The sequence below is a fragment of the Dermochelys coriacea genome, chromosome 2 (genome assembly GCF_009764565.3).
Source record: "Dermochelys coriacea isolate rDerCor1 chromosome 2, rDerCor1.pri.v4, whole genome shotgun sequence".
Classification (NCBI taxonomy): domain Eukaryota; kingdom Metazoa; phylum Chordata; order Testudines; family Dermochelyidae; genus Dermochelys; species Dermochelys coriacea.
In genome coordinates, this window is record NC_050069.1 from 234282398 (window position 1) to 234309878 (window position 27481).

At 38.2% G+C, this 27481-nt stretch overlaps 1 protein-coding gene across 23 annotated transcripts in view; it reads left to right on the forward strand.

The window, feature by feature from the left end:
* Positions 1–27481, forward strand: part of MLLT10 (MLLT10 histone lysine methyltransferase DOT1L cofactor) — a 232649-nt gene that overhangs the window by 199485 nt on the left and 5683 nt on the right. For 14 of the 23 annotated variants that reach the window (XM_043509422.1, XM_043509426.1, XM_043509423.1 and 11 more), the window contains 6 exons: positions 8372–8489; positions 9781–9874; positions 19437–19591; positions 21459–21647; positions 22309–22397; positions 22517–22866. In XM_043509422.1, coding sequence (XP_043365357.1) covers positions 8372–8489; positions 9781–9874; positions 19437–19591; positions 21459–21647; positions 22309–22397; positions 22517–22866 — 995 coding nt within the window. Of the gene's footprint in view, positions 1–8371; positions 8490–9780; positions 9875–19436; positions 19592–21458; positions 21648–22308; positions 22398–22516; positions 22867–24371; positions 26152–27481 lie in introns of those variants that run through there. The other 9 variants (XM_043509429.1, XM_038390658.2, XM_043509425.1 and 6 more) reach the window with 2 other exon arrangements.

A 27481-nucleotide genomic window follows, 5' to 3' on the forward strand; every position in this document is an offset into this window, starting at 1 on the left:
ATACGATTTTCAGTATGAATTTATTTGTTCATTATTTCAAACCTGTTTTGAGTAATTGTTGATTACTTCCAGGCAAAATTAGGTAAAAGACTTTTTCTTCTCATTCATTAGGATTGAGGATTTTGGGTATGGGTGTGGGGAAGAGTAGGGTGGAAGAGGAATTTACAGCCAGAGGGAAAATTCCTTGTAACATGTGACTCAACTAGAAGAACAAAGGAATCATAGTTGCAAGTAATCCAGTATTTAGTCTAATTAAAATCTTTACCGTTTATATTTTCTTCTTGTTTCAATAAGATGGACTACATATATTTATATGAACATGGAGCTAGACTGATAGTCACTTGCATGATTTTGCACACTACTGCATGCTGAGACGACTGCATCTGTGTTTCAGTCTAGTCGTAAATGCTTTCTGCCTTCAAACTGAAGCTTATTTAGCTTGGCTTATCTGGTGCTGCTGTAGCAACCATCAGTCTCCAGGCAACTGAGGCACATTGACCTCTTGGTTGAACTGAATGTAGCACTACTTCAATTTAGCTGCTTGAGAAAATAGTGATGGTGCTGAATGTGAAAAATGTGAAATTTTCTAGTCTATATTCAATGAAAGGAAACAAAAATATTTAGGTGAAATTGAATGTTTAGGTGTGACTTTCAAAATATTATACATCACTTTGTATAATGAATCCTTTGTTTCAAGCTGCAAAGTTCATTTCTGATGTAAAGTGCTTACAGGCCACATATTAAAATGTAGTGTATTTTGAAAGCATCCTTCAGAGAGCAGTAATTCTTTGGCCTTGGTTATTGCGGATGTTTGTTTCATCATTTGAATAACCACAAAGAGTACTGGGCTTTATTTAGGAATTTAAAATACCAATGTTTATTGAAAAAACAGCTCACTCATTACTACTAATATAATGGAATAATTATGAATGAGGTTTTTTTTAATTACAGATTATTTGTAGCATTATTAGCGTATCTTGGATCAAGTCGGTTTATTAAGAAAATAAGACTACTGCAAAATCTAATTTTGATAGTGGTTTTATTGCTAAATCAAATCCTGCTGTCTGGTGCCAGCCAGGATAAAGAATTAATTTTGGATTTCCAATATATAGATTCTTGGTTTTGAGGACGACTGATTTTCTTTTAAGTTTGATATTACCACAATCAAATCTATAAAGCAGATACTGGTTAACTGCCATGAGGTAGTGAAGTGGAAGGAATAGGGAACAAACTGAGGTAAAAGGGAATCCAGATTATTACTCTGAATTAAATCTCAACTTCATTTAGGTTGTGAAGGAGATGGAGAATCCCCAGAATATTATACCTGTAGGCCCTCATTTTGAAAAATTGTGTAAGTTTTACTTCAAAAGAGTTTGTACCCTAATGTGATATTTCAACATTAAATATTGTTGTTGTTAATTTGCCCATTTGTTAAACAATTAAAGTTGAATTAATTAATAATATACAGAATATGCAGTTTAGTTAACATAGAAGAGGTCAGTTAAACCAGTAATACAGTTGAGATTATAGATGTTTCACATTACTAGAAGATAGACCTTCTACCCTTGTGGTTTTTAATCATTTGATGTGCCCTTGTTGTACAGTGGGCAGAGATATAAATTAGTTTTTGTAGGTGTGCCATTAATTTTTCATTTTGCCTTTCAAATCCCACTGTGTTTCCCAGTTGTATTCATTCTTGCCTCTCTTAGAGAGTATTTGAGTGCTTTTGTTTGAAATATAAGGGTTTTCTTTCATTTAATTGAAAGATTTTTGCCTAAGTTTAATCAAAACAATTTATTTCTCTTCAAATCAGCATTTGGTTATCTGTTTTTATAGATAGTCTTCATCATGGTTACAGTTACTTAAATTACTTGCCTCCTCTGTGTTGCTCTAAAAATCAATATAGTAGTTTAATTATTTCAAATCATACTATTGAAAGATATTCATAGTTTGCATATAGTTAAAACATGATCTATATTTTAATTTGCACATCAATGGAAATGTCCTTCTTTGTTGAGAAGTTGTCTTTTTCACTTCTGAAATTAGTATGAGACTTCTTTTGTGTTTCTTCTATTTTCATTTGTCTAGCTTATTCTAATAGAATTATCTAGTCAAATTGTTTTATTTCAAATAATTAAATAGTGAAAAAGCTTGCTTGTTGAAATTTTCCTATGGATAGGTCAGCCCCAGTTAATAAAATGGTAGTTTTGCCATTGATGGAAAACTTTCCAGGCTTTGAAGCACCTGAGTAAGGGCCAGGATATTTCTTTCAGAGAGGGAATAACTAAAGGCTACAGGTTTCAGAGTAGCAGCCGTGTTAGTCTGTATCCGCAAAAAGAAAAGGAGGACTTGTGACACCTTAGAGACTAACAAATTTATTTGAGCGTAAGCTTTCATGAGCTACAGCTCACTTCATCGGATGTAAGGCTATAGTAGGTGTTTGATTTGTTCCCTTCTGCTGACATAGAAATGATTGGATAAAGTGGGATTTGCTGCAGGAAGTTCATGCTGTTCCCACCTTCAGTCACCAGTAGTGCTGTAGGCTCTTGCACTGAAGAAGCAATAAGATGCATTGTGTTAAGGTTTATTGTGAAAACGGTATGAAAATTGAAAGAAGACAAATCAAAGTGTTGGCCTTAGGTTTTCACCAGAATCACAAGTTTCAGTCCAAAAGAAGTTTAGTAGACTTTCTATTATATGTCCTACATCATTGCATGCATTTGGAATTTTGATATGGTGACACTAGGAAATAAATGTTGAAGCATTTAATTGCATTGAACCTTTTTTTAATTTCGGTTTTCAAATCCCAGCTGTGTTTCTGGCTATCAGAAAAACACTAGAAAGTTCAACTGAGTATTTTTTTTCTACAGAAAGTTTAGTTCTAGATTGTGCCTTTAAAATATGTCCCTCACTTGTGGTGAGTTTCAGAAGTGATGTATTGCAGCAAGTATCTCATAAGGAATTTTGTCTGACTCAGCCAAAATTTATTCTGGGTTTCCCTGGGAGTGTCTGCTGTTACAGCAGCAATTTAACCATCCTTTAAATGGTATGGTGTGGAGCATGTGAGGAGCTAGCAGAACTGGAAGTGGGGAGGGCCACTAATAACATAGAGCAGAGAGTTCATTGCCTAGTGAAATTATAGGTGGACCCCGTATACTGTCAGAGAGCCAATCGTAATCTGGTGCCGAATTTATTGTTGACATTTGTAAAACAGGGATAACAGTCACATACATTGTTTTATCAGACATTTTAATAAAGAAAAAGAGCAGATAGCCCCAAAAGCAAATTTCAACTGGTATCAGCCTACATCTACACGTTTCAAGATTCCAGTTTTGGGTGACACTTGATAAATTGTTGCCTATATTATTCCTTTCTTTTCCAGTGTTAAATCTAGATTACAGTACTTGAAATAGAAATATTCTTTTTCTACCAGAAATTTTGCAGTGTCTTCCAAATAAAAAGCAAAACTAATATGCACTTTATTTTTAATTACTGTGTGTTTTAAAAATCCTACAACGTGGTTTTATATAGTGTTTTTTTTTCCTTTAGAAAGTTTGCTGAAACATGATTAGTATTGTCTGGTCAGCATGATTTGCTATAATTCATAAAAAACAGGACATTATGACATGGTTATGAGTATTTTCTGTCACAAGACTTACATTAAAAATGTGAAAAAATAACAGAATTATACCATACTATTGTGGCCTTAAATATACTATATTGCAGTTCATATTTTAGGCACACAGGCAATTATTCTTAAGTAAGACTAAATCATTTTTATTTTAAAGAAAAAATCCATCCCTCATTTAATGACAAATATCTCCAGACTGCAATAGGCAATGAAATTATCTTCCATTTACTTTAAAGAATCACCAAAATATTGTGGTATGAAACTATTAGCAATGATTATATTTTTAATCAAAAGGGAAGAAGTGTATTGATTAGATAGAAAGTGATTAAGAAACAGGCTTGGAATTGGTTGTTCAGCCCATTCTTGTTGTCCTATCATGAATGAAGGAGAGTTCAGTAATGGTTTAACTACAATTAAATCCCTCCCCCTTCTTTATGGAAACTCAACTGTAGGCATTTCAGCATTAGCCTAAACAATGGTTTTGAATATGTTAAGCCACTAACAATTAGGGAGCAGTTTGGGGCATTGAATAATGTCGAATGATGCAATTGAACCTGACAGCTTCAATAGTCAGCCTACTCATGGGACCTGAAAGTTGTTCACACTTGGTTTCATCTCTCATCACACGCTGAGTATTAAAACCTTACTGGTGTGGAGCTCAGACAGAAATGGGGCCTGTTATCAGAAAATATTTCATGGCATAAAACTTGAAAGAAACCAGGGAACATGCACACTCATGGGTTCTCAGCTTATCAAGACCTTTCTGATAGAAAATTTTATATAGCTAACTATTGGGACTCCTTGTATTCCCTTTGATTTTCTTTCATTCGCTCCATGTAACTTTTTTTAGGCAAGAAACTGTTTTTTCCTGGAAAATTAAATTAATGTACAGTCCTAGAATCTAATACTTTTTTGTTAATTTTAAAAACTTTATTGTTCGTAAATTCTGTTCATTTTTATGTGAAGTAATACTTTTGTACATTACTCCAAAGAAACATCAGTGTTGCTGACACCTTAAAAATATTTCACAGGGTATTTGTATAACTTATTCCATTTAGTTGATTTGTACAAATAATTTTCAAACTTAATTAAAAATATATGTGACTTTCCTTTTTACTATAGGAGAAATACATTAGAGGCCAATTAGAATTGTCATTTTTTCTTATTATAATCAACCATTCCTTGAATTATAGTGTATTAAGTATGTTCATCTTGTGTTGCTTTGCTCCTTTATTGAATTTTCCATAAATAAAATCAAATACAATATATCTCTAATTAGGCTTAAATCTATCTGTTGAAATAATTTTGAGTAATTTGTTTTCTGGGCATTAAAAATAAAGTTTTAGTTAAATATAAATATTTTTATTTGAATTTTGTACAAGTACATTTCAACCATGTGTTGCAGGTTGGCTGTTAAAGAGAATCAGCTGAAATAAAGAATGCTACAGCTTTAAAAGTGATGTATTTTAGAGGTTGTTTCAATCCTGTGACCTTAACGTGTATTGACAGGATGATTGCGCATTTTTAATAAATGCTTGCTATAGCCTGTTTCAACTGAGTGAAATGTGAAGCTCCTATTTCACCTTTAAATAATGCAGTTCTCTAATACCTTCCTTACTTTCCTGTCAGATGAAGTCGTCACATACATAGTAATACTTTTCAAATCCATATTCCTGACGTTTTCCTTCCTCATAAAAAGAATATAGTTCTAAGTTTTACCGCCAGCTATTTGAGCAGTTCTATTAAAGTGAGTTTTTCTTGAGGAGTTGCATAAGATGTTTGATGTCAATAGGAATTCTGTAGTTCTAGCTTACGTCACAGGAAGTCTTAAAATGTTCTTTTAGTTAAAGTGCAAGCAAAGATTTAAATGTAGGTAGCGAACCACCACTTGTGAAAAACCTCAGACTCTTAAATATTGTTCAAATCATTCCAAGCTTTTTGATCTGGTATGTCAATCCACATAGCAAACATTTAATTTCTTTGATGTGTGTTGTTTTGCGTTTTGATAACTTTTCAGCAGAGACTTGCTGTTCCTTTCAAGATATGTAGATCATTCTAATGAATTTCATCCAGCTCTGCTTATGAATTTTTTTGTTAATTTCAGTCTACTAGACATGTTCTGTTTTTGCCAATTGTGGAAATTGTGCCACAATTTTACATTTATTTGTAATCTTAAACATACTACTTTGCTTTAGTTTTATTAACCTTGCTGTGAATTAAATAAAAAGAAAAGGAGTACTGGTGGCACCTTAGAGACTAACAAATTTATTAGAGCATAAGCTTTCGTGAGCTACAGCTCACTTCATCGGATGCATCCGATGAAGTGAGCTGTAGCTCACGAAAGTTTATGCTCTAATAAATTTGTTAGTCTCTAAGGTGCCACCAGTACTCCTTTTCTTTTTGCGAATACAGACTAACACGGCTGCTACTCTGAAACCTGTGAATTAAATAGAATGAGAATAATGGGGGCGGGAATCCAATCTCTGCAGCAGAAGTGATAGTGTACCTTTTGGACTTGATTTTTTAAAAAATCTCATTCTCCTGAAATGCTAGCACTTTGAACTTTCAAAAATTAAAAACTAATAAAACATAATTCATATCTGTTAAAGGGCAGAAATACACTAATATAATTTACAACTGCCTCAATTAAACTTAAATTTGGAATATACAGTGTTTTATCTTGTTGGTCTTGTCTTTTTTAAATATAGGAGCAGATAATGCCTTTGGTTAATTTTCTGTTTATTAACGATTTCTTCAGAAATTTACCAGAAATTTGTAATTTCTATTATTTGCATGAGAGGAAAAATGAAAGGTTACTAACAAATAAAGCTAGTCAATTTGGAGTCATGCTATTGTTGTTGTTGAGGAAAACAGCTGGAATGGTTCAGTCTGTCTGCCTTCACCAGTGTCACTGAACTTAGTGGAAATTAATGTACTACATTTCAGGGACATATTCACATAACCAGGTAAGTGAAAAGACTTAGAGTATTTTAAATGGCTTTTAACTTTTGCAGATTTATTCTAATGGAAATATTCTACAAACCTTGAAATAAGGGCCAGATTCTCCATACTTGGTGAACCTGTGAGCGTTTGTGATTAATGTTCTTATAAAAATCTATTAAAATGACAATTGTCTTACAGAATTTCTTGTTCCTACATTTTATGTTTGTTTATTCCAACATTATACTCAACATTAGAAAAACTTGAATACAAGTACTGGCCAAGATTTCTCGCCAGTATATAGTAAATACAACATCATTGAAAACAGTTGTGTGAATTTGTAAAAGTCCATTCATCAAGTTTAATACGTTGGCTAAAAGCCAAACCTTAATGGCAGTGTATGATTCTTTCCAGAGACATAGTTTACACTGTGTAATATTTTTCTTGTAATAACCAGTATGTGTCTCTTGTGTGCAGTTATACCTGTCAAAATGTCCTGCAACTTGACTTCCCTGCTGTTCACCTTCTTTTTTACATCTCAAAAAAAATAAGCATTTCGTTTCTTCTGAAAAGCTTATTTGCATGTTCTTATTCAGGTTCATGCTAAGATTATTGTTTATGTAATCTCTCAGGTTGTGCATCTGTTTTTTCTGTAAACACAAGAGCATAGACCTAAAATCTGTTTTTAATGCTGAAAAAGGTGTGTTCTTTCAGGCTAATGTAAATATCTTCTATTAGCACCAGCAGCATTGTTTTTGTGTGCGATAGCATGATTCCAAAATTCAGTATTAAGGCAGATCTGTTCTTCGAAAGGGAGAAAGTATAAACAGCCAAGGGAGGAAGGTATTTTTATTGCATTGGATTATGCAAGTTTTTGGCCAGCCTCCTTAGCTTCATCTGTTTAAGGGTTCATTTTCGCTTGTTTGGCACAAGTCCCAGCAAAGACCTTCAGAATTGTGGTTAGCAACATGAATGAATACAAACTTTTGACGAGCTCTTCAGTAAGTAGAGCTGGCCAGCTGCCAAAAATACAGTTCCTTATATGGGGTCAGGGCAAAACTGTGATTCGTTGAGCCCTGTATTGTATAGAAAACATACTTGTAATGGCTGTTTTCTTTCTTTAAAATCAAAACAAAACAAAACAAAAAAACACCAGGCTTCCAAGCCTCTCAAAATAGGAAGTAACAAAATAGTGTGCAGGTTTTACTAATGACAGAGTAGAGCAAAGGAAATATGGCTCTGTGTAGTTAAACTATAGAGCTGGAAGGTGGACCTTTTGACCTCCACAGCCGTCTTGTGATGTAAGGAACCCAAGCATTTGTGAGACATCTGTTGTCTACCTGCCCTTATTTTGTAAATGGTTTAATAAGATTAAATAATTAGTAGGATAACTGCATGGTCACCATGCCACTAAGTCCTGGCATTGGCTGGATACTTAGTAATTGTAAGCAAGTCTACACATCCTACTTGTTGTATGACAATCATTTAAAAGTTGCAAATCAAAAATTTCTAACAATTCATACAGTAACGTTTTTTAATTTTTATAGAAGCTTTTTGCTTAATGAGTGTACCAGAGAAAATAGCAATTTACACTTTAGTACGTTCAGAAAGTATTGCAATTATTTCCTTATTCCCAAATATTGATTGAAAATCATTAATTACTTTTTAAATATTCATTAACTTTTAAGTATTTTACATACTAGTAATTAATTTTAATTCATGAGGAAGTGTCCTTAAAATAAATTAAGAATTTTTCTTCCAGACTTGGTAAAGATTATAGTTTTAATTGTTGTCTTACAGGCAAACACCCTACCTGGATCTTCCCTCAGTTTGCCTCCATCCCACATGTATGGCAATAGGCTGAACCCTAATTCAGCAATGGCAGCACTTATAGCTCAGTCTGAAAACAGTCAAGCAGGTAAGCTTGCTAGAACTGTTCAGAGCATCTGCTTTCCTGATTTTAACTATTTAAAATATGACCGCTAATTTTACTTGTGAACTCTTGGTTGGGAATTTGGCTCCTAAATTACTGTATATGGTTCTTTCATGTTGGAAGTAAATTCTTTGTTGTACTGCAAAATAGCTATGCATTTTTTACTGTCTGAAATGTAAATGTTTAAGCAGAGCCATCAGCAGGCAGGAATGCAACAATGTCTCCCGTGACTTTTGTGTGATTGATGTGGTCAGTTCTCTTAGTTCTTTGCAAAGAAAGTAACAGCACTGGGTTTTGTCTTGAATAGTTTAAACCTTTATTTGCATAATTCATGAAATTGCATTGCACACAACTTTGTGTGGCAGAAAGATCCTGTTGGAGAACTTCTACAATGTTTAATAATCCTGTGAATATTTACCAATTGACATTTTGTAACATCGCAGAAGAGACCAGTTTTAATGAGCTGTTGGATTTGCTTTGTTTCATTCCATCCTTAAGGATTTGTTGACATGTCATAGTAGTCATGCCTGTTTGGGGGCAGGGAATGAGTTTAGCAGTTTACCAAGAATGGATCAGTCATGTCTTTGCCCTCTAAGAGGTCAGAGGTCATTTGACTCAGAAAATGGGGAGGGAAGCCTTGAAGGGGGCAGATAGGGTTATTTTACTGAGAGGCTATAGGGAAAATAACCTTTTTGAGTCCTTCCAAGCAAAACATTTCTTTATATTTATTCAATGAGGGTTTTTGTTTGTTTGTTTTAATACATTTTAGCAAAAGTCTTTTCTGTGCTCTTGCTTATAAACAGTAGCAATTGATAAAGTAAGCACTTCAATAAAATGTTCAGTAAATCTTTAAACCAATATGTAATTGTTAGACGATGGTAGGTTTTATGCATTATATATTTTATGAGTTGTCTTGGGATGAAAAGTGTTTAAAAAAAAGAAAGTATCAGGATTTGCTGTGATAAGCATACAGATTAGCTGTCCACAGCTGTGATTCATTACTTTCACCGTAGAAATTAAAAGTGGCTGAGGGGAGGGCACTGCAAATGCAAACCATGCTTCTGTGCTGTAAAACAGAAAGGAATGAAAGAACTGAACATAATCCATGGCCTGGTACACCCACAGAAATGTGTAAGGACAACGCCTTACATGCTACAGTTCAGCAATCTTCAGCTATCTACACATTAGTAGTAACTGCAGGTAGTGGTTAAGGTTTAATGTATTTTAAAAATACAGCAGCTTTAAAACTCTTATCTAATAAGAGTAACTTTATCAGCTGTGAAACATTACATTACAGATCAAGATCTTGGAGATAATACTCACAGCCTTGTTGGCAGGGGAGGTTCACCCAGAGGAAGTCTCTCACCACGGTAAGCGTTATTTACGTTAGAGAGTACAGGCAAAGGAAGCATTTTAAGATTTGGCAACTTATTTATCTTTTATCGATAGTGCATATGTTTGTTAAGATTCTAAACAATTATGCAGACAATGTAGTTAGAAAAATGTTGCCAAATTTACTCTTATATTAACTAAAACTCGTGTGATTAGTTTTGCAAGATAAATGATCTCTTTACCTAAGGTTACTGAGGTAATGGAAATCTCTTTAAAGGGACCTGCTTATAATTTTCTGTCCACATGTAGTATTAGTTCCACTCTATACCTATTTTTGTTACTATAATGCTTTTTTTAAAATATCCAAAAATACCCATCTATCAGCAGATTACAATACTAGCGGTAAAACATAGACAACATTACTATATCCAAATATTGTATTTTCTTGCTCTAGAGACAGTGCACTTGATCTCCACTATTGAAATTTGACAATAGAATCTTCTGTATAGAATTCTTTCACTATAACATACTAGTAATTGTTGCCAGTGATTTTTAAATTTATAATTTTAAGGAAAAACATTCAAATAGTCTGGGGTTTTTTAAGTGCTTTGAGTGAAATCGGAGTGCTATTTGATGGTGATGGTTATTTTGAAAGAATGATTATTTTGCATATGTGGCCTGTTTGAAGTAGAAAGAAACTTGTGGCACCTTAGAGACTAACAAATTTATTTGAGCATAAGCTTTCGTGAGCTACAGCTCACTTCATCAGATGCATTAGACCGTCGTGAGACAGGTTAGTTTTACCCTACTGATGATGTGGTGTTGCAATAGTAATCCTACTCAGTACGAGAGGAACCACAGGTTCAGACATTTGTTGTATGTGCTTGGCTGAGGAGCCAATGGGGCGAAGCTACCACCTGTGGGATTATGACTGAACGCCTGTAAGTCAGAATCCCCCCTAAACGTAACGATACGGCAGCACCGTGGCACCTCGGTTGGCCCCAGATAGCCGCCCTCGCCCCTCCAGGGGGGGTAGGGCTCAACGAGGAGAGCCGTTCGTGTTGGGACTGGAGTGCGGACAGAAGGGAGCTGCCTCTCACCCGCTGCGTACCGCATGTTCGTGGGGAACCTGGTGCTAAATCATTCGTAGACGACCTGATTCTGGGTCAGGGTTTCGTGTGTAGCAGAGCAGCTACCTCGCTGCGATCTATTGAAAGTCAGCCTTTGACACGACTTCTAACCTGTCTCATGATGGTCTAATGCATCGGATGAAGTGAGCTGTAGCTCACGAAAGGTTATGCTCAAATAAATTTGTTAGTCTCTAAGGTGCCACAAGTACTCTTTTTCTTTCTACTTCAAACAGGCCACATATGCAAAATAATCATTCTTTCTCTCCTTTTCTTTTTGCGAATACAGACTAACATGGCTGCTACTCTGAAACCTGTTTGAATTAGGATATTTTAAGGATGCTGTTGTATGCCTTGCTTGGGCATTGGCATCAGGATTGCTCGATAGGTGTGATAGCTCTGGGCCTGCCTGAGCCTCAGGTACCTCTGTTTAAGCCTGATGTATCATCTCTGAGCCCAGAATGTGTGATAAGTCATCAGGGGTAATCACCTGCAGGTCTTGTGATAGTCTTCACGCCATTCAAGCAGGTTCAGCCTATCCCAAGAGGACCCAAGAGGTGATCCCTGGGCACATACATAGGCTCCTAAGGGAAGCAGTCTTTTCAGTCTCTCTACAACACTACTCTGGCCAGGAACACTCCAATTGCCAGTAATTTCAACAGGCTGCCCTTGCTCTTGCTCCTGCTTAGCCGTACCTGTTTCCACACTAGCCTGCCTCTTCTCCAGCCTGCCTTTGCTCTGCCTCAGCTGGACATCCGGTAACTCTGACGATAGGTCTCCAAAGAATTTCAATTACTATTTTATAGTATTGTAACACTGTATTTCATTACAGTCTGAGATTGTTGTAGAAGTCCGTAATTAACAAAGCTATATTAGGTTATAATTTAATTATATATTGGTGGATCCAAACCATGGGGACACTAGAGCTGTTCAAGGAAAAGATCACTAGAATTTTTAAACATGGGCAAAACAATGTATTTTTCTCTAGCCTCATTCTTGTAAATGGCTGAATCATTTTGGCTGAAATTTTATTTAAAAAAAAAAAATTCAGCCTGAGGCAGACACCCTGAAATCAAAGTTTGGCAAAGTTATAAGCACTTGAAAACTGGGTCTTACAATAGGAAGTATCAGGCAGCATTAATGATGGACAGTGCCACCAGCCCTATCTACAATATAAAAAAAGACCATACCTGTGACCTGTGGTGCCTAAGGTAGCCCAGACTAAAATGCCAAAATCAGGGCAGGTTGCAAAAAGGAGAGCAGATTCTCCCAAAACTGGAGGTTAACACTGAAGTTAGATTCACCAACCAGTCACATACTGTGCTCCTGATCACCCATACTGATTATCAAGAAGCTAAAAAAGAAATCACACAGCCCACTCTATTTCATACCAGTTTTCTGGCTCCCAATTAGCATGTAGGTCCAGTAAAAAGAGAAGTTATTTAAAAACTCTGCTCACTATACAAAATGTTCTTCTGATCCCTAAAGGATGCCAGCCACATTATCAGATCAATACTAGTTTGGGTCTTACCTAAAATACCATGCTGCCAGCTTGGTATCTAAAACAAAAGGTTTATTAGAAAAAAAGAAAAGAGAAGAAAAGAGTTGTTAAATGGTCAGAGCAATGAGTTACTAACTTCAGAGTCCATACATCAGCTTCTTAGCAGCATTGGTGAGTTTGCCGGCTTGTAGAGGCCCTCTGGAACATGCCCAAAGGATCTGTCAGCCCTTTGTTCAATGCTTCAGTTTGTAGAGAAGTTGCTCCAGAGGTAAGAAGCAGGATTGAAGACAAAATGCAGGTGGCTTTTTATATCTGTTGCCATGTGACTTTTATTTTCTTTGTCCCAAACACAAACTTACTTGGAGTCCCCTGTCCACCAGCATCTCCCTACATGTCCTGCTGACTCATAGGTGAAGTCCCTGGCTTCTCTCAATGAGTTCATTGTATAGCTGATTGCCTTTGATAAGCCATCAAGCAGTTTGGATAGTGCTGATGCCAATCTGTCTGGGGGTATTACCCACACGCATAGCACAAGTTTGAAATACAAACATACCACACACATTTATAAAGTACAAAGATGATACATACATATAAACATGATTATCATATTTAGCCCATCATAATTTTTCCACTGATATGTTATATGGCATATCATATAAGATTCTTTGTAATACTGGTATCAATATTATAAATGTAAATTATAAATATAATATAAATTCCAGACAGCATCACACATACCTTACACCCTTAACTGCCTAATATAACCTCTGCCAACTAATCTATCTCTGCTTCTCTCTTGTAATGTTCAAATCTGAGCAACTTCATACATTTGCCATTAAGAAAAGAAAAGACACAGAAATGTTTGCTTCATTCTTTGAAATATGGACATTCTCTCCTCGTCCCCCCCCCCAAATAAAATAAAATAATCTTATAGGTAGGAAAAACAATAGTTAGGCCTGAAAGTCTTGGAACATCAGAATTTAAAGTTGTGGGACTTTTATGTATTAGACAAGCTATTTTAAGACACTTTTACAGGGTGTTTTGGGTTGGTCTTTTTACATTTTTTTTAGTTTTATTTTTTTTCTTTCTGAACCCTGTACAGTTGGGCTTATTGTAACTAGACCACCTATTTACAGGAGGTGGGGTACAAAAAATAGACCTAAAACTCAAAAATATTCTTTAGAGAGAGAGAGAGAGTTTACTAAAGTGGAGTGGTTTGAAGATCTTATTGGCACTCATTTGGTATGACCTACATAACTCACTTGTGAATTGTGCAGCCATTCCAGCTAATGCTAATAATAGTTTTATACTGCTCTACAACAATTGTATTAGATATCTAATCTCACACACACATATACACCCATACTTTATGTATAATATAAATATTGGCGTGTATAGTGTGTATATAAATGATTTCAGTTTTGAATGGGAAGCGCTACTTTTGCCAAGCATGCCTCAAATATTATTTAACAAATATAACCCAAAACATTCAAAATAACATAGTGTATAGTACCTGTTTTTAAATATGTATGTACATCCCTATATAAATGCAAATCAATATGTTAATACAATAGTGAGGCCAAGAATTTACACAGTTACATGCTGACTCTGCAGTACGTAGGAGGTAAATATTGAAGGAGACATGGTATAAAAACGTATTTCTGAAATGAGGCAAGGGCTTCTATTTCATTGACTGCATATATAACACACTATATAGAGCATTCTAATTCTGTCTAGCAAATAGTTGAACATGGTGAAATTTCTTGGGTTTTTTAATTTTAATTAGGAAATTCTACACAAAAGTCTCTTCACAAGAATGTTGAGTTTGAAAGTGGAGCACTTGGATATCAGGAAATGAGAGTAACTTGTCTACCCAACTATAACTTTCCCCTCTTGTACATATGCATTACAATATAATCCTTTATTATGGGATCAAATACTATTGTATTGTAAGTGACTAGTTCCCTTGTAGTGAATAAAACAAGGAGGCATTGGAAAAGATCACTTCATAACTAAGGCAGTGGACTGGAATACAGACTATTTAGATTCTGTTCTTGACTTTGCTACAGACTTCTTGTGCAACCCTTGGGCAAGTTGTTTAATCTTTTTGGTTTAGTTCTACAACTGTAAAATACAGAGAATGTACTTCCTGAACTCACAGGGGTGTTGTGAGGATTAAGTAATCCTCATAAAACAATCTGTTGTTATAATGTTGAATGCGTTAGAAAAGCCTATACAGAAAGAATAGAAGTTTCTAATTATAGTGCAGATTTGAATGAAGTGTAAATCGGTTCAAAATGATTCTGCAAGAGTTCTCTTCCTTATTCATCACTTCAACCACATGAAGACAAGTAGTTTGTGGTGACATTTAAGTCCATTCTTTACCTATCTTTGCCCTGCATATCACTTATATGCTGTTGAACCGTCAACCTCTGCCTCTGCTTTGCTAGTGATGCAATCTTTATCCATTTGTCAAATTTTTCAGTAAGCTCCTTTGCGCTTCTCTCATATCATCCTTATGTGTAGGAGGAATAACCCATAAAAATCTGTAAAGTTTCTGTATTTCCTTTCTCTAAATCAAAATCACCTATGCTGTAATGCCTACTAAAGCATTTGATATTTGTTAGGCATCTACTGTGCTGTGACCACTGCTTTATTACATTAATTATAATTAAGGCTACAATTTAGTCATGGGTATTTGTAGTTAAAGTCATGGACAGGTCACGGGCAATAAACAAAAATTCATAGCCCATGACCTGTCTGACTTGTACTATAAATACCCCTGACTAAATCTTTGCTGGGGGGCCAGCAGCACCACCACCTGCCAGGGGCTGACAAGGCCTAGGTCTTGACACCCAGCCACTAAGGCATGCCCCGGCACCAGGGAAGCACATGACCCCACTAGCTAAGCATGGAGGCATCCAGAACTAAGTACTAAAAACTACTAAAATGACTAAACTAATTCCTATCAAGCTGTAATACTGTTTACACTAAGAACTGCAGAAAAATCACTAGGAGAAGGAATGCCTGAGCAAAGTGGTCCCGACGGATACCACTGATGGGGGAAAAAAATTCTGGCAACTGTGCTAAGGGTGTGCACACCCCTATGCTGACATGGACATGTGCAAGCACTTGAAGTAGTAATATTATTTCCTAAAAAAAAACCCTAAAAACATTAGAGTTGCACTCAAAAGTCAAAAAATAACAAAGTTAAAGTTTCAGAGTGTGTTACTCTGTATCCACAAAAAGGTGCCACCGGAATCTTCGGAGTCTTTAAGGTACCAAGTTAAAGTTGCTTATCCAATCTTAACTCTGCCACCTTTGTGCATATGCATTCATATACTGTCTTAATACATAATCATATCCTAGTCTTTCCACTGGACCCATCTCATTCAGAATGAATTTCATCACTCTGAAGACAGCCAGTACAAGGTCTATGGACCCCTTAATCCCTTTTTGAGGCTTCACCCACAGTCTACTCAGTGAACAGAACAGCTGCTCAATATTTCTTCTTATCCCCATTTTTCCTTATGTGGCCCTGTGCCTCATTCAGAGCCAGATCCAAAGCCAACTGAAGTTAACAGGCATCTTTCCATTGCCTCCAATAGGTTCTGCATCAGGCGCTCAGGTATTACTTATTTGTGGTGTGACAGCAACTTGCAATCAAGGATCACCGTCCCGCTATTATAGACTCTGTACAAATATATAACAACAAATTTGTCACTGAAAAAGAGCATTGACCAAAAGACAACAGGTAGATATAGACAGACAGGGAGAGAACAAGGAAACAGTGAGTCAATTATGATTATGTTGGTCACGGAGGTCAGGGAAGTCATGAATTATGTGATTCTCTGCGATTTCTGCAGTGGTTCCACAGCCTGCTGGACAGGTCTCTACTGCAGCAGCCCCTGAGGCCAGCCACACCGGCCGCTGCTTAGGCAGCACTGGGCAGCTGATCCTGGGGATTACCTGAGCTGTGACCAGTGTGGCTGGCCCCGGGGACTACCTGAGCAGTGGTTGCGGGAGCGGCCATAGCAGCAGCAGCAGGTGGGCAGCCCCTGGCGTTGATCCGAGGGCGGCTGGAGCAGTATATGAATGCATATGCACAAAGGTGGCAGAGTTAAGGTTGGATAGGCAACTTTAACTTGGCACCTTAAAGATTCCGAAGATTCTGGTGGCACCTTTTTGTGGATACAGAGTAACACAGCTACTCCTCTGAAACTTTAACTTTGTTATTTTTTGACTTTTGAGTGCAACTCTAATGTTTTTAGGGTTTTTTTTATGAAATAATATTACTACTTCAAGTGCTTGCAATTCAATTCCTTCTCCTAGTGATTTTTCTGCAGTTCTTAGTGTAAATAGTATTACAGCTTGATAGGAATTAGTTTAGTCATTTTAGTAGTTTTTAGTACTTAGTTCTGGATGCCTCCATGCTTAGCTAGTGGGGTCATGTGCTTCCTGGTGCTGGGGCATGCCTCAATGGCTGGGTGTCAAGCCCTGGGCCTCCGGTGGTAAGTCTGTACCTTTTGAGTGACCTGCACTCAAAGCTGTCTTAAGTGCCTTGGGAAATCTCATAAAGAATACTGCTGCCAAATTTGGAGGGACCTCAGATCCTGAAACAAAAAGGACTAAGTGGCAAGACTAAAGGTCCTCTTCATGGAGGCAACTTTAAGACCTGCCTTGGAGCCGCACTTGGACTCTGCTCCGAGCACCTCGGCCTCGGTGTGGCGTACTCCTCCCACAGCTCAGGATTTGTGGCACCGATGGTTTTCCTCAGTGCCCAAGAAGCAGCATCGTTAAGCATCAAGAGAAGAACCAGTCCCTGGTGTATACCAGCAGTGTCAAGAAAGTATTACGGGCTCCAGCAGACTGGCCATTACTTTTCACAGCCACCCAGACAGGATCAGCAGAGGAGGAAGAGTAGAGGATTCAGGCGCAGACCCCATCCTGCTTGGCTGGTCCTGTGCTGTCTGGCCTCAGACAGGATCTTTGAAGCGCTTGTTTTGATGAGACGCTCATAGGTTAGCATTGCCGTCCCCTCTACATTGGATCCAGTTACCCCTTTGTTCTCCAACTGCCTTTTCCGCTTCCTGGACTTGGATTACTTCAGAGTGCTACATTCTCAGCTCAATAGAACTGGATTGCACCATCCAGTTGTTGTCTACCCTACCTTCCCACCCCACCCTCCCCATCCCTCTTCAGGGACCCTTCTCACAAGCGAATGTTGGAACAAGAAGTCCAATCCTTCCTTCGGGTAGGAGCCATGGAAGAGGTTCTGTTTCAGCTAACAGATTAGAGATCCCATCCCTCCCTGGGACCTGAGCCTTCTCCTGTCAAAGGTTACGGAGCCCCCATTTGAGCTGCTAACAACATGCTCAATGTTACACCTTTCCTGTAAAGTAGCCTTTCTAGTGGCCGGAAGATTCTGGCCAGAGATCTGGGCCCTCACATCAGAGCCCCCATATATGGTCATCTTCAAGGACAAAGTCCAGTTACAACCACATCCATCATTCCTCTCAAAGTTCCTAAGCAATCAAGGAATCCTCATCAAGCAATCCACATCCATCATTCCTCACAGTTCTTAAGTGAGCTGTAGCTCACGAAAGCTTATGCTCAAATAAATTTGTTAAGCAATCAAGCAATCTTTCTGCCATTATTCTACCCTAAACCGCATGTGAATAGGGAGGAACAGCGCCTTCACTCTTTGGATGTTAGGCAGGCTTTATACATACAAAGGATCAGACCATCCACGGATCTGCTCAACTGTTCATAATGATAGTGTAAAGAATGAAGGGTCTCCCCATCTCTCCACAGAGAATCTTATCCTGGATTACTACTTGCATCCAGGCATTTTGTGAACTCATGGGCATCTTGCTCCCAGCTAATCTGATGACTCACTCCACAAGATCTCAAGCCTCGTCCTCCACTTTCCTAGCGTAAGTCCTGATTCAGGACATCTGCAGGGCAGCAATCTGGTCATCAGGCCACCATTTGCAATGTCATTTGCAATGCCATTACCCAGCAGGCTAGAGACAATGCCAGCTTTGGCCGAGCAGACTTGCAGTCAGCCTGCCCTTGAACTCTGAACCCCTCTCCTGTACAACTGCTTGTGAATCACCTACCTTGGAATGGACATGTGCAAGCACCCAAAGAAGAAAAAATGTTTACTAATTTTTCTGTAACGGTTGTACTTCAAGATGTGTTGCACATGTCCATTACCCATGCTCTGTCCCCACTTATCAGAGGCAGTTGGTAAGAAGAAACTGAAAGGGAGCGGGGTCGACGGGTCCATTTATACCGGCACTAAGAGTATGTGGCACCAGAGGATTCTGGAGCTGACCTGACAGATATCACTAGGGAGAAAAAATTCTGGCATCTGTGCTCGAAGCACGCGTACACCTACATTGGAATGGACATATACAACATTTCTCGAAGAACAACAATTATGGAAATGTTAGTAACCGTTTTTTCTACTCAGTCACTCTCTATTTAAAAATTTCTCTTTAGGGGGGCTTTTTGCACAACTCACACATCAAAATTACATGTGACCTATGTACTATGGGAGAATATAATAATAGTAATGATTTTAATCACGTTTCATATTTTGTATTTCACCATTGTCGAGATGTTTAGATATTTGAATTGTATATAATTTATTACTATACTGAGCACCTATTTCCTGCTCTAGCAATATGTGCTCTGAGATCAATAATATCTGTCTGTTAGACATAAACTGCTAGTGCCGCTAAACTGATGTATCTGTTTTCTGTACACAAATTCCCAAACTGCTGTTTTCTGTTAAAACCTGGGCGATGAGAGCTCAGAGTTCTAGTGGCTTTGAGAAGCTTAGTGTTGGAAGCTCTGGATTATGTAGGTACTAGGGGCTAGCACAAGGTAAGAAACTTTATGGGCCGTTTGCTAAATACATTTCCCTCCTTCCTTTAAATGTGTAAATTACAATGTTTTCAACAGATCTCCTGTAAGCAGCTTACAGATTCGCTATGATCAGTCAGTGAACAGCAGTGTGGAAAATTTGCCCCCGGTAGCTGCCAGCATTGAACAGCTTTTGGAGAGGCAGTGGAGTGAAGGCCAGCAATTTTTGCTAGAACAGGGCACCCCTAGTGACAGTAAGTATTCACGTTTTCTGTTGTTACTTGGTTTTTTTTTGTTTGTTGGGCAGTGTTATAAATAATTATCAGTCAGTGAATGCCTAAGACTTTTTAAACAACCTGTTCATCATTTTATGCTTTATAGTTTATAACTTCTGTTTTGTACTGATTATTTTTAAGGCTTGGTTCCTCAATTGTGCTTTATTTTGTGTGATGCTGATATTCTGAAATGTTTCTTTAGAACTTTATTTCTGGTATTTTTAGTATAAACTACCTGCTTCAGTTGTGAGAAACTCATTGTTTTTCACAAGTGTTGTACAGGTGCTCTACAGTGCTTTTATATTTTGTTTATGCTCTCTTATTCAGTTCTCATACTGGGTTATTTATTTTTCAAGAGTTGTGTTTACCAAATGAAGTAACTGAAAAGTGAATACAGATAACGCTTAACTGAGGAAATAACATTGCTTTGGATTTATTCATAATCAATGAGAAATCAATATAAATAAAAATTGATTGAATAGTTTTAGACAAGATATAAAAATCATTATTTTGTTACTTTTTGTGTGAATATATTATTGAACATGCTATTCTGGTTGTTGGTAGTGAGTAAAGTGCCATCTAGTTGGTACTTTTATGAATGGTACCCTGACAAAAATGCTAATTGTGAGGAAATTCATGCGGGGATAATCCTTTAAACATGATAGCTGGAGGACAGGTTTAGCTAAGTCTTATTGCATCTCATTTGGGCGCTCTGAGGGTTCCTTTGTATGTTCTTGAAGAGGAGGGATAAAAAGCTAAATCCTTGGGAAATGACCAGATGTGCCTATACCAGTAGACTTGTGTGTGTCGTAGGCCCAGAGGTCATGTTAAACAAATACAATTTGGTATTTAAAAAGTGGCTGGCTATCCCTGTGGCATGACAGCTACTCTGTATCCCTAGTTGGGACATCCATGTTCTGGAACAAAATCAGAATTTGAGGAAATGTGCATGGTAGAAGCTGTGCTTGTTCAGATGATGATGCGCTTTATCTGCAAAGAAAGGGTGGTAACTGCAATGCTCACTTAGTGCTCCCTGCTGGGTGATCTGTAGATCAACACTGAAAGCAGCCGGAAGATTTGGCATCCGGCAAGGTGTATAGTGATTCAAAAGCAAAACGAAAACAAACAAAACCCCATAAACCTGAATAAAGGGTTTTCATTGATCACATAAATTTGCAATTTATTTGACAAAGAATTCAATAGAACAGTTCCTTTTGCACATACTTTTCCTTTGCATTTTTTAAAAAACAATAATAGTTGACTACATAAAAACAATGCATATATTTCAGAGCTTTGATCTGCTCTTAGAATTTTTAGTTGTATTTTAAACTTCATAAGCCAAATAAAATAGGCATTCCATAACTGCTCTATTACCTGCATGTCTTTAAAGGAATCTTGTTTTTCTTTTCTTTTTTTATGGCTACATTTACAGAAAAAGCACATTGTACAGAAACTTGCTCAAAATTAACATAGACCCTGATGGTGCAACTGTCTCTGCATGGAAGTAAGGGTCCATCCACATGGATCCACAATTGCAGTATTGGGACTTTGTTATATATTAGTTTATGTATTTTAAATAGCATGCATCTGACTTCAAAGGAGAAATTTTAGGATTTTTTTTATTTTAGTACATTCTCATTAATTATTTGGGTTGAATTTTCACTTTAAGCGCTATCTTAATTGGCAATATTAATCTGCAGAATGTAACTAGGGATGCTAAGGATATATATAGTATTTAAAATTCTAGCACATGACATATTGTGCAGTCCTGAGATATTCTTCATAAAGAAAAAACTTTGAATGTGACCTTAAAAGAGATCAGATTTATTAGTCAATTGTTTTCTAGTTCTGGGAATGCTGAAGTCATTACACCAACTTCAAGTTGAAAATCGACGGTTAGAGGAACAGATTAAGAACCTGACCGCTAAAAAGGAGCGCCTCCAGCTATTAAATGCACAGCTTTCAGTTCCCTTTCCAACAATAACTTCAAACCCTAGCCCATCTCATCAAGTACATGCATTTCCAGCACAAGCTGGTAAGTAGAGAAAAATGTTTCCCGCATTTTGCATAGTACTCTTATCAAAGTAACCTGAAGATTCTTTATGTAAAAGGCCTATTTTACCCCTATTTGCCATGAATGGGAGATGCATGTGTGTACAAAGAGAACAGATCCAGTATAATTGGTGGGTTTTTTTAAATGATTTGTCTGGTGTGTATAATTAATCACTGACAATATTTTTGTTGGAGAAAAGAATGGCAAGTTCATATTGGATTTGGGAATTTTTTAGATATAAGCTTTCCCTGAACAAGCTACTTTGTGCATACTTGTCTTTTTTATAAAAACAACAAAAAAAAAAAGTAAAAGATCTGAAAAACTTTCACAAGAGAAAAATTTCCCCTTGTTTTAATGTGTTTAAAGAAGCATGGGACTTATACAAATCATTGCTGCTTATGTCCAGGCATTTTATTTTTCACTATTCAGTCTTGAACCCATCCATCACCTTTTACTAGTCAGTTAAACTAATATTTTACCTTGGGGTTCTGATTATAAGAAACTAAGTTTATGTTCAAGTTTTGTGTATTCTATGTTTAACATCAACATTCTGCTGAAATAAATTATTCTGAATATTTTAATATTTTAAACATGTTAAATGCAAAAATTAAACTTCACTTTATTTTTTAAATCATCACTTTAGCACCTAGCACTGATTCCTTGAACAGAAGTAAAAGCCCTCATCTGGGAAACAGTTTTTTACCTGACAATTCTCTCCCTGTATTAAACCAGGTAATTTTGTTTTGTTTTGTTTTCTAACCTTGTTATAAATTAACTTCATCTCAAAATCCTCTGTTCTCTTTGAAATTCTGTACAGCTGAGGGTTTTTGTTGGTTTGTTTTTTACATTAGGAGATAACCTCCAGTGGACAGAGTACCAGCAGTTCATCAGTTCTTTCCACTCCACCACCTGCTGGGCAGAGTCCTGCTCAGCCAGGCTCAGGAGTTCAACAGGTCAATGGTGTGACAGTGGGGGCACTAGCTAGTGGTATGCAGACTGTAACATCCACCATTCCTGCAGTGCCTGGTGTGGGTGGAATAATTGGAGCATTGCCAGGTAACCAGCTGGCAATCAATGGAATTGTAGGGGCTTTAAATGGGGTGATTCAGACCCCTGCCACAATATCCCAGAATCCTTCTCTCACTCATGCAGCTGTGCCACCTAATGTATCACATCCTCTGCCAACAACACTAAATAACAGGTAAGAATCTTACCAAAATGTATTTCCTTTTTCTTCTTGTCGCCATACACTGTGTGCATTACTAGCTTAATTTGATTAAACAGTTTTAAGCATAGAGTTTATTTTATTTAGCATTTCTTCTAGCCTCTGAATGCCTGACTAGATTCTTGTGTTCTGTGTAAGGAGGACAGGAATTTAATTGCACTATGGATAATGAAGTTTAAAAATCAGCAATATTCTGATTAAAAAGAAACAATTCCTTCCATACAATTTTTGGGGCTTCACGGACCGTGGTAGTTAGGGTTCATCTATTTCTGCCTTTTCCGTTTTCTCCTAAATATGCGTTGGTTGATCCCATTAATGTGTCACAATGAGCCCAAACTGGTTCACTCAAAAGAAAAGTACCGTATATACTCGTTCATAAGCTGAATTTTTTTTAGTAAAAAAGGGAAGCACCAGAGAAGGGGGTTGGCTTATGAATGGATATAGAGCAGGAGAGGTGGGACACAGCCCCTCCCCCCAACAGAAGGAGCAAGGAGAGGCAGCAGAGCCAGAAGGGAAGAGGCAGGGCCAGAGTGTTGCCACTTCTGGCCATGCTGCTCTCCCCCCAGCCTCTGAAGCAGCTGAAGCTCCAGGGCTGGCAGGCTACAGTTGTGCTACCCGGCCCCGCCCCCCAGAGCAGGCTGTGGCCATGCTGCCCAGCCTGCCGGAGCAGCTATGGCCAGTCCAGAGACATCTTCCCCTGGACCTCCCCAGATAAGGTGGGAAGGGAAGGGATGGGATGGGGAGAGTGTGGGGGGTGGTCACAGGGGTTACTCCCCTGACCCCCAGCTTCTCCCCCCAAAAAACATTTCCCCATCAGTTGCTGTCCCGGCCCGTCAGGGTAAGCAGCTGGCACACTGGGACACGTTTACTTAGGTTTACCTCCGTACCTGCGGACACTCGAGGTAAACAAACCATCTCGGCCCACCAGCGGCTTATCCTGATGGCCCGGGAGCCAAAGTTTGCCGGCCCCTGAATTATAGGGTCGGCTTATGAATGGGTCATAAAAATTTTCCATTTTTACTTATCCATCTTGGGGGGGGAGGGGGGTCGTCTTCTAAACAAACCGGCTTATGATCGAGTATATACGGTAGTCTTAGCTAGAGTAAACTGTTTTTCCAGTGGCAGTGAAGTAGCATTGAAAATGACTTTAAGTTATGGTGTTGCATTTATCCCACATGCAATATGCTATTATACATACAAAAAACTGCATAAAAAGAGTATTTATGTTGCAAAGTCAAGCACTCCAAAGTTAGAAGATGGTAGGTCCTACCTTAATTCTTCCCCCTTGCACAAGTTGGGCAGCATTATGGTTACACAGGTAATCATATATCTGGCATTTCCTAACTTTTGAGTGTTTGACTTTGCAACCTAAATAATATTCTTTTAATGTAGTCTTTTTGTATATCATTTCCTAGGTTTTTTAAAAAGATAAAAGATTCAGTTATGAGCACCTCTCTCCCACCAAAATATATCATAAGCAGGTTTTGAATCCTAAACCTTCAGGATTGCAGCACAGACAGTTATCACTGGAACTTTGGGGCTAACTATGTTAGTTGGCAACAGGAGATGGCTGTTATCCCAGAGGGAGGATAACCTGTTTGGATTGGGAGGTAGTTAAGGGGAGAGGTCAGCCTGGTCCTGTTCTCTTTCTTCCTGCCCACCCACCCCACTTGGGAGTTGGGAAAGCTCCATCCCCAGGGGGGGTTCTCCCGGAGTGTGGGAACAGAGGAAATGGGCTGCAGGGTCTTAGCTGGGGCTGTTTCCAGGGGTCAGGGAGCATCCCAGCTTCATGTGGTTGTTCCAGAAGGGAGCATTGGCCACTGGGGCCAGTTCTGGGGGAGGGGAGACCAACTCCAGATCTCTTCTTCTCTCCCATCTCCCATGCCTCCACAGCTACCCTGGTAGCTGCGAAATGTTCCCGGTACACTGTTGTTACTAGCAGCAGCTGCTGCAGGGCTGACAGCCCAGCACTTCAGAATGTTTTTATGTTATGTTGGCATGTACCAAAAATGTTCTCAGAAATGAAATGAGAGAAGGGAAATGGCTATTTTAATAAGTTTATATCTTGGAAAGAGCTGAATGGAATTTCATGGTACAAAGAAAAGGCACTTCTGTAGCTCAAGGGCATCCTTGCTGCTGACTATCAAAGCTCTCACTTTATAATGAAAAGTGTTAAGCAACCTAAATTCAGGGATTTTTACCGTATCATAATTTTTCTCTTCCATGTATAAAAGTGGGTTCCAAATACTGCCATCTTTTCCTCCACAACGTTGCCAAAATCTGACCATTTATTTCTGTCTGTCCAGATCCTGTAAAAACTCTTGTGCATGCCTTCCTCATATCATACTTCAATTATGGTAATCTGCCCCTCTACAGCCTCTTTGATATACACATCACCCACTTTAGTCCATTCAAATGATGCTGTCAGAATCCTATTTCTTGCCTGTCAATCTACGTACATACCCTCCCCTCTTAGAAACACTTGGAAGAGTCTCCCTTCTTTCCTGTTTTAAGTTTCAACTTCATGTCTGCCCCTTCCAAGTGGTCTATAACCCCAGTTACCTTGCCTTTTTTCCTTTCTTATTACCCTTTTCTGTTCTGCTCCCCCAGCAATGCCAACTTCAATGCCCCATTCATCCCCTTCTCCCACATGTATCTGTTTTCTTTCATGTACTTGTTGCTTATCTGTAATGTTCCCCTCCTTCTCTTTCGAGTTCCTCCCTAGGACCCACTTCTGCCATGTAACTAACCAGCTAGGACATCCATGTAATCATGCATTACAAAAAAACAAATCCACCCTCCTTATTACATCAGAACAAGCACTAACCCTCACTGATTAACCATATAATCTAATTAATGACACTGGTGTATTCTCACCCTATTCCTGCTGTCTTGTTTCTCCCATGTTTGCTTGCCTTAACTTATTTTGTAAGGGATGGTATTGTCTCTTCATGTTTTCGAAGGATTCTGGCACACCTTTGGGTGCACAGAGAGAGATATATTATATTTCACATATATGAAAGTACTTTCCACATGGTTGAGCCTTCAGAAACACTGTTTTTGAAAATATGCTGAGCACTGTTTGGTCCTGTCCACTCTTGCAGTTAAACCATGTTCAACAGTGGTTCAGCTACACCTACGCTCATTGTCCTGTGTCTTTTCTATACTATACACCTTTGGAAAAGTCTCTCGCTTTTGTACTACCACTGATACAGCTGACTCAGTGGGAGTGCTTAATTAGGGCTTATCTTCACTACTGGGGAGATTTCAGAGTAGCAGCCGTGTTAGTCTGTATTCACAAAAAGAAAAGGAGTACTTGTGGCACCTTAGAGACTAACAAATTTATTAGAGCATAAGCTTCCGTGAGCTACAGCTCACTTCATCGGATGCATTTGGATGAAATGCATCCGATGAAGTGAGCTGTAGCTCACGGAAGCTTATGCTCTAATAAATTTGTTAGTTTCTAAGGTGCCACAAGTACTCCTTTTCTTTTTGCGACTACTGGGGAGAGTGACACTTCTGCAATCAATGCACCGGGTGTCGATTTAGCGGGTCTAGTGAAGATCTGCAAAATAGATGTCAGAGTGCTCTCCGGACACCTCCATTCCTCCAGCTCCTCGAAAAGATTAAGGTAGTCGACTGGAGAGCATCTCCCGATATTTAGGGTGAATTGCTACTGCTGGTTAATTACAAAAGTCATGGATCTGAGAAGACAACTTCATGTGGGAGATGGGTAGTATAATTAAAGACCTTTGCATGCATGTTGCTCTACAGATCCACACACACGTCTCATTACTGTGCTGCTTGGGAAAGCTATGAGTTGCAGCGGAGGGGTATGTTGAAGTATTTCACTGGGGGAAAAGCATTCAAAATCAGAGGCCGGGGGAGAAATAGATTAATAGAAGGAGCCCCACCCCAACCCATACAACACGCAGGAGGGTTAAATGATTGTTGGAATGAAAGGGAACAATCCTCTTTTTCTCCAGACAGAGGAGCTTGTGGGACAGGGAGTTTCAAACTAATCAGATATGTTAGTCAGAGGCCTACAAAAAGGTAAATCCCCATTCCAACCAGGGAAAGCACACCCAGTTAGGAATCCCAGGAAACTTCCCTTTCCTGGCAGCTTTGGGAGGCAAGCTTGTCTTCTTCACTTGGGTATTTCTCTGGAAATTTAGTTCTCCAGCTATTGGGGGGGGTTGCTTGTTTTCTCCCAACCCTTATGTATCACAGGTGACTAGATCAGGGTAGAGTAGGTAGGACCAGGGGATAAAGAGACAGGAAAAAAAAATTAGGGAGAAGTGAGACCCTAAATATGTGGGAAGAGGTAGAGCACATGATATATGGGGAAAGAAAGAATGGGATGGAGAAAGAATGAAAAGAGCAACAGGCAATAAAAACAATGCAGAAAAGGACACGTAATTATAGGAGAATGTGTAAAAAGTGGAGTGAATACTAAAAGCTCGATACAAATACGTTGTTACATTTAAAAAAATTTAATAAATAGTTGATTAACATGAAATACAATACAGAATAAAAATTACATAAAGAGTTTTTTTTTCTTTAAATTCTAAGAGAGTTGGTTTGGGAGGAG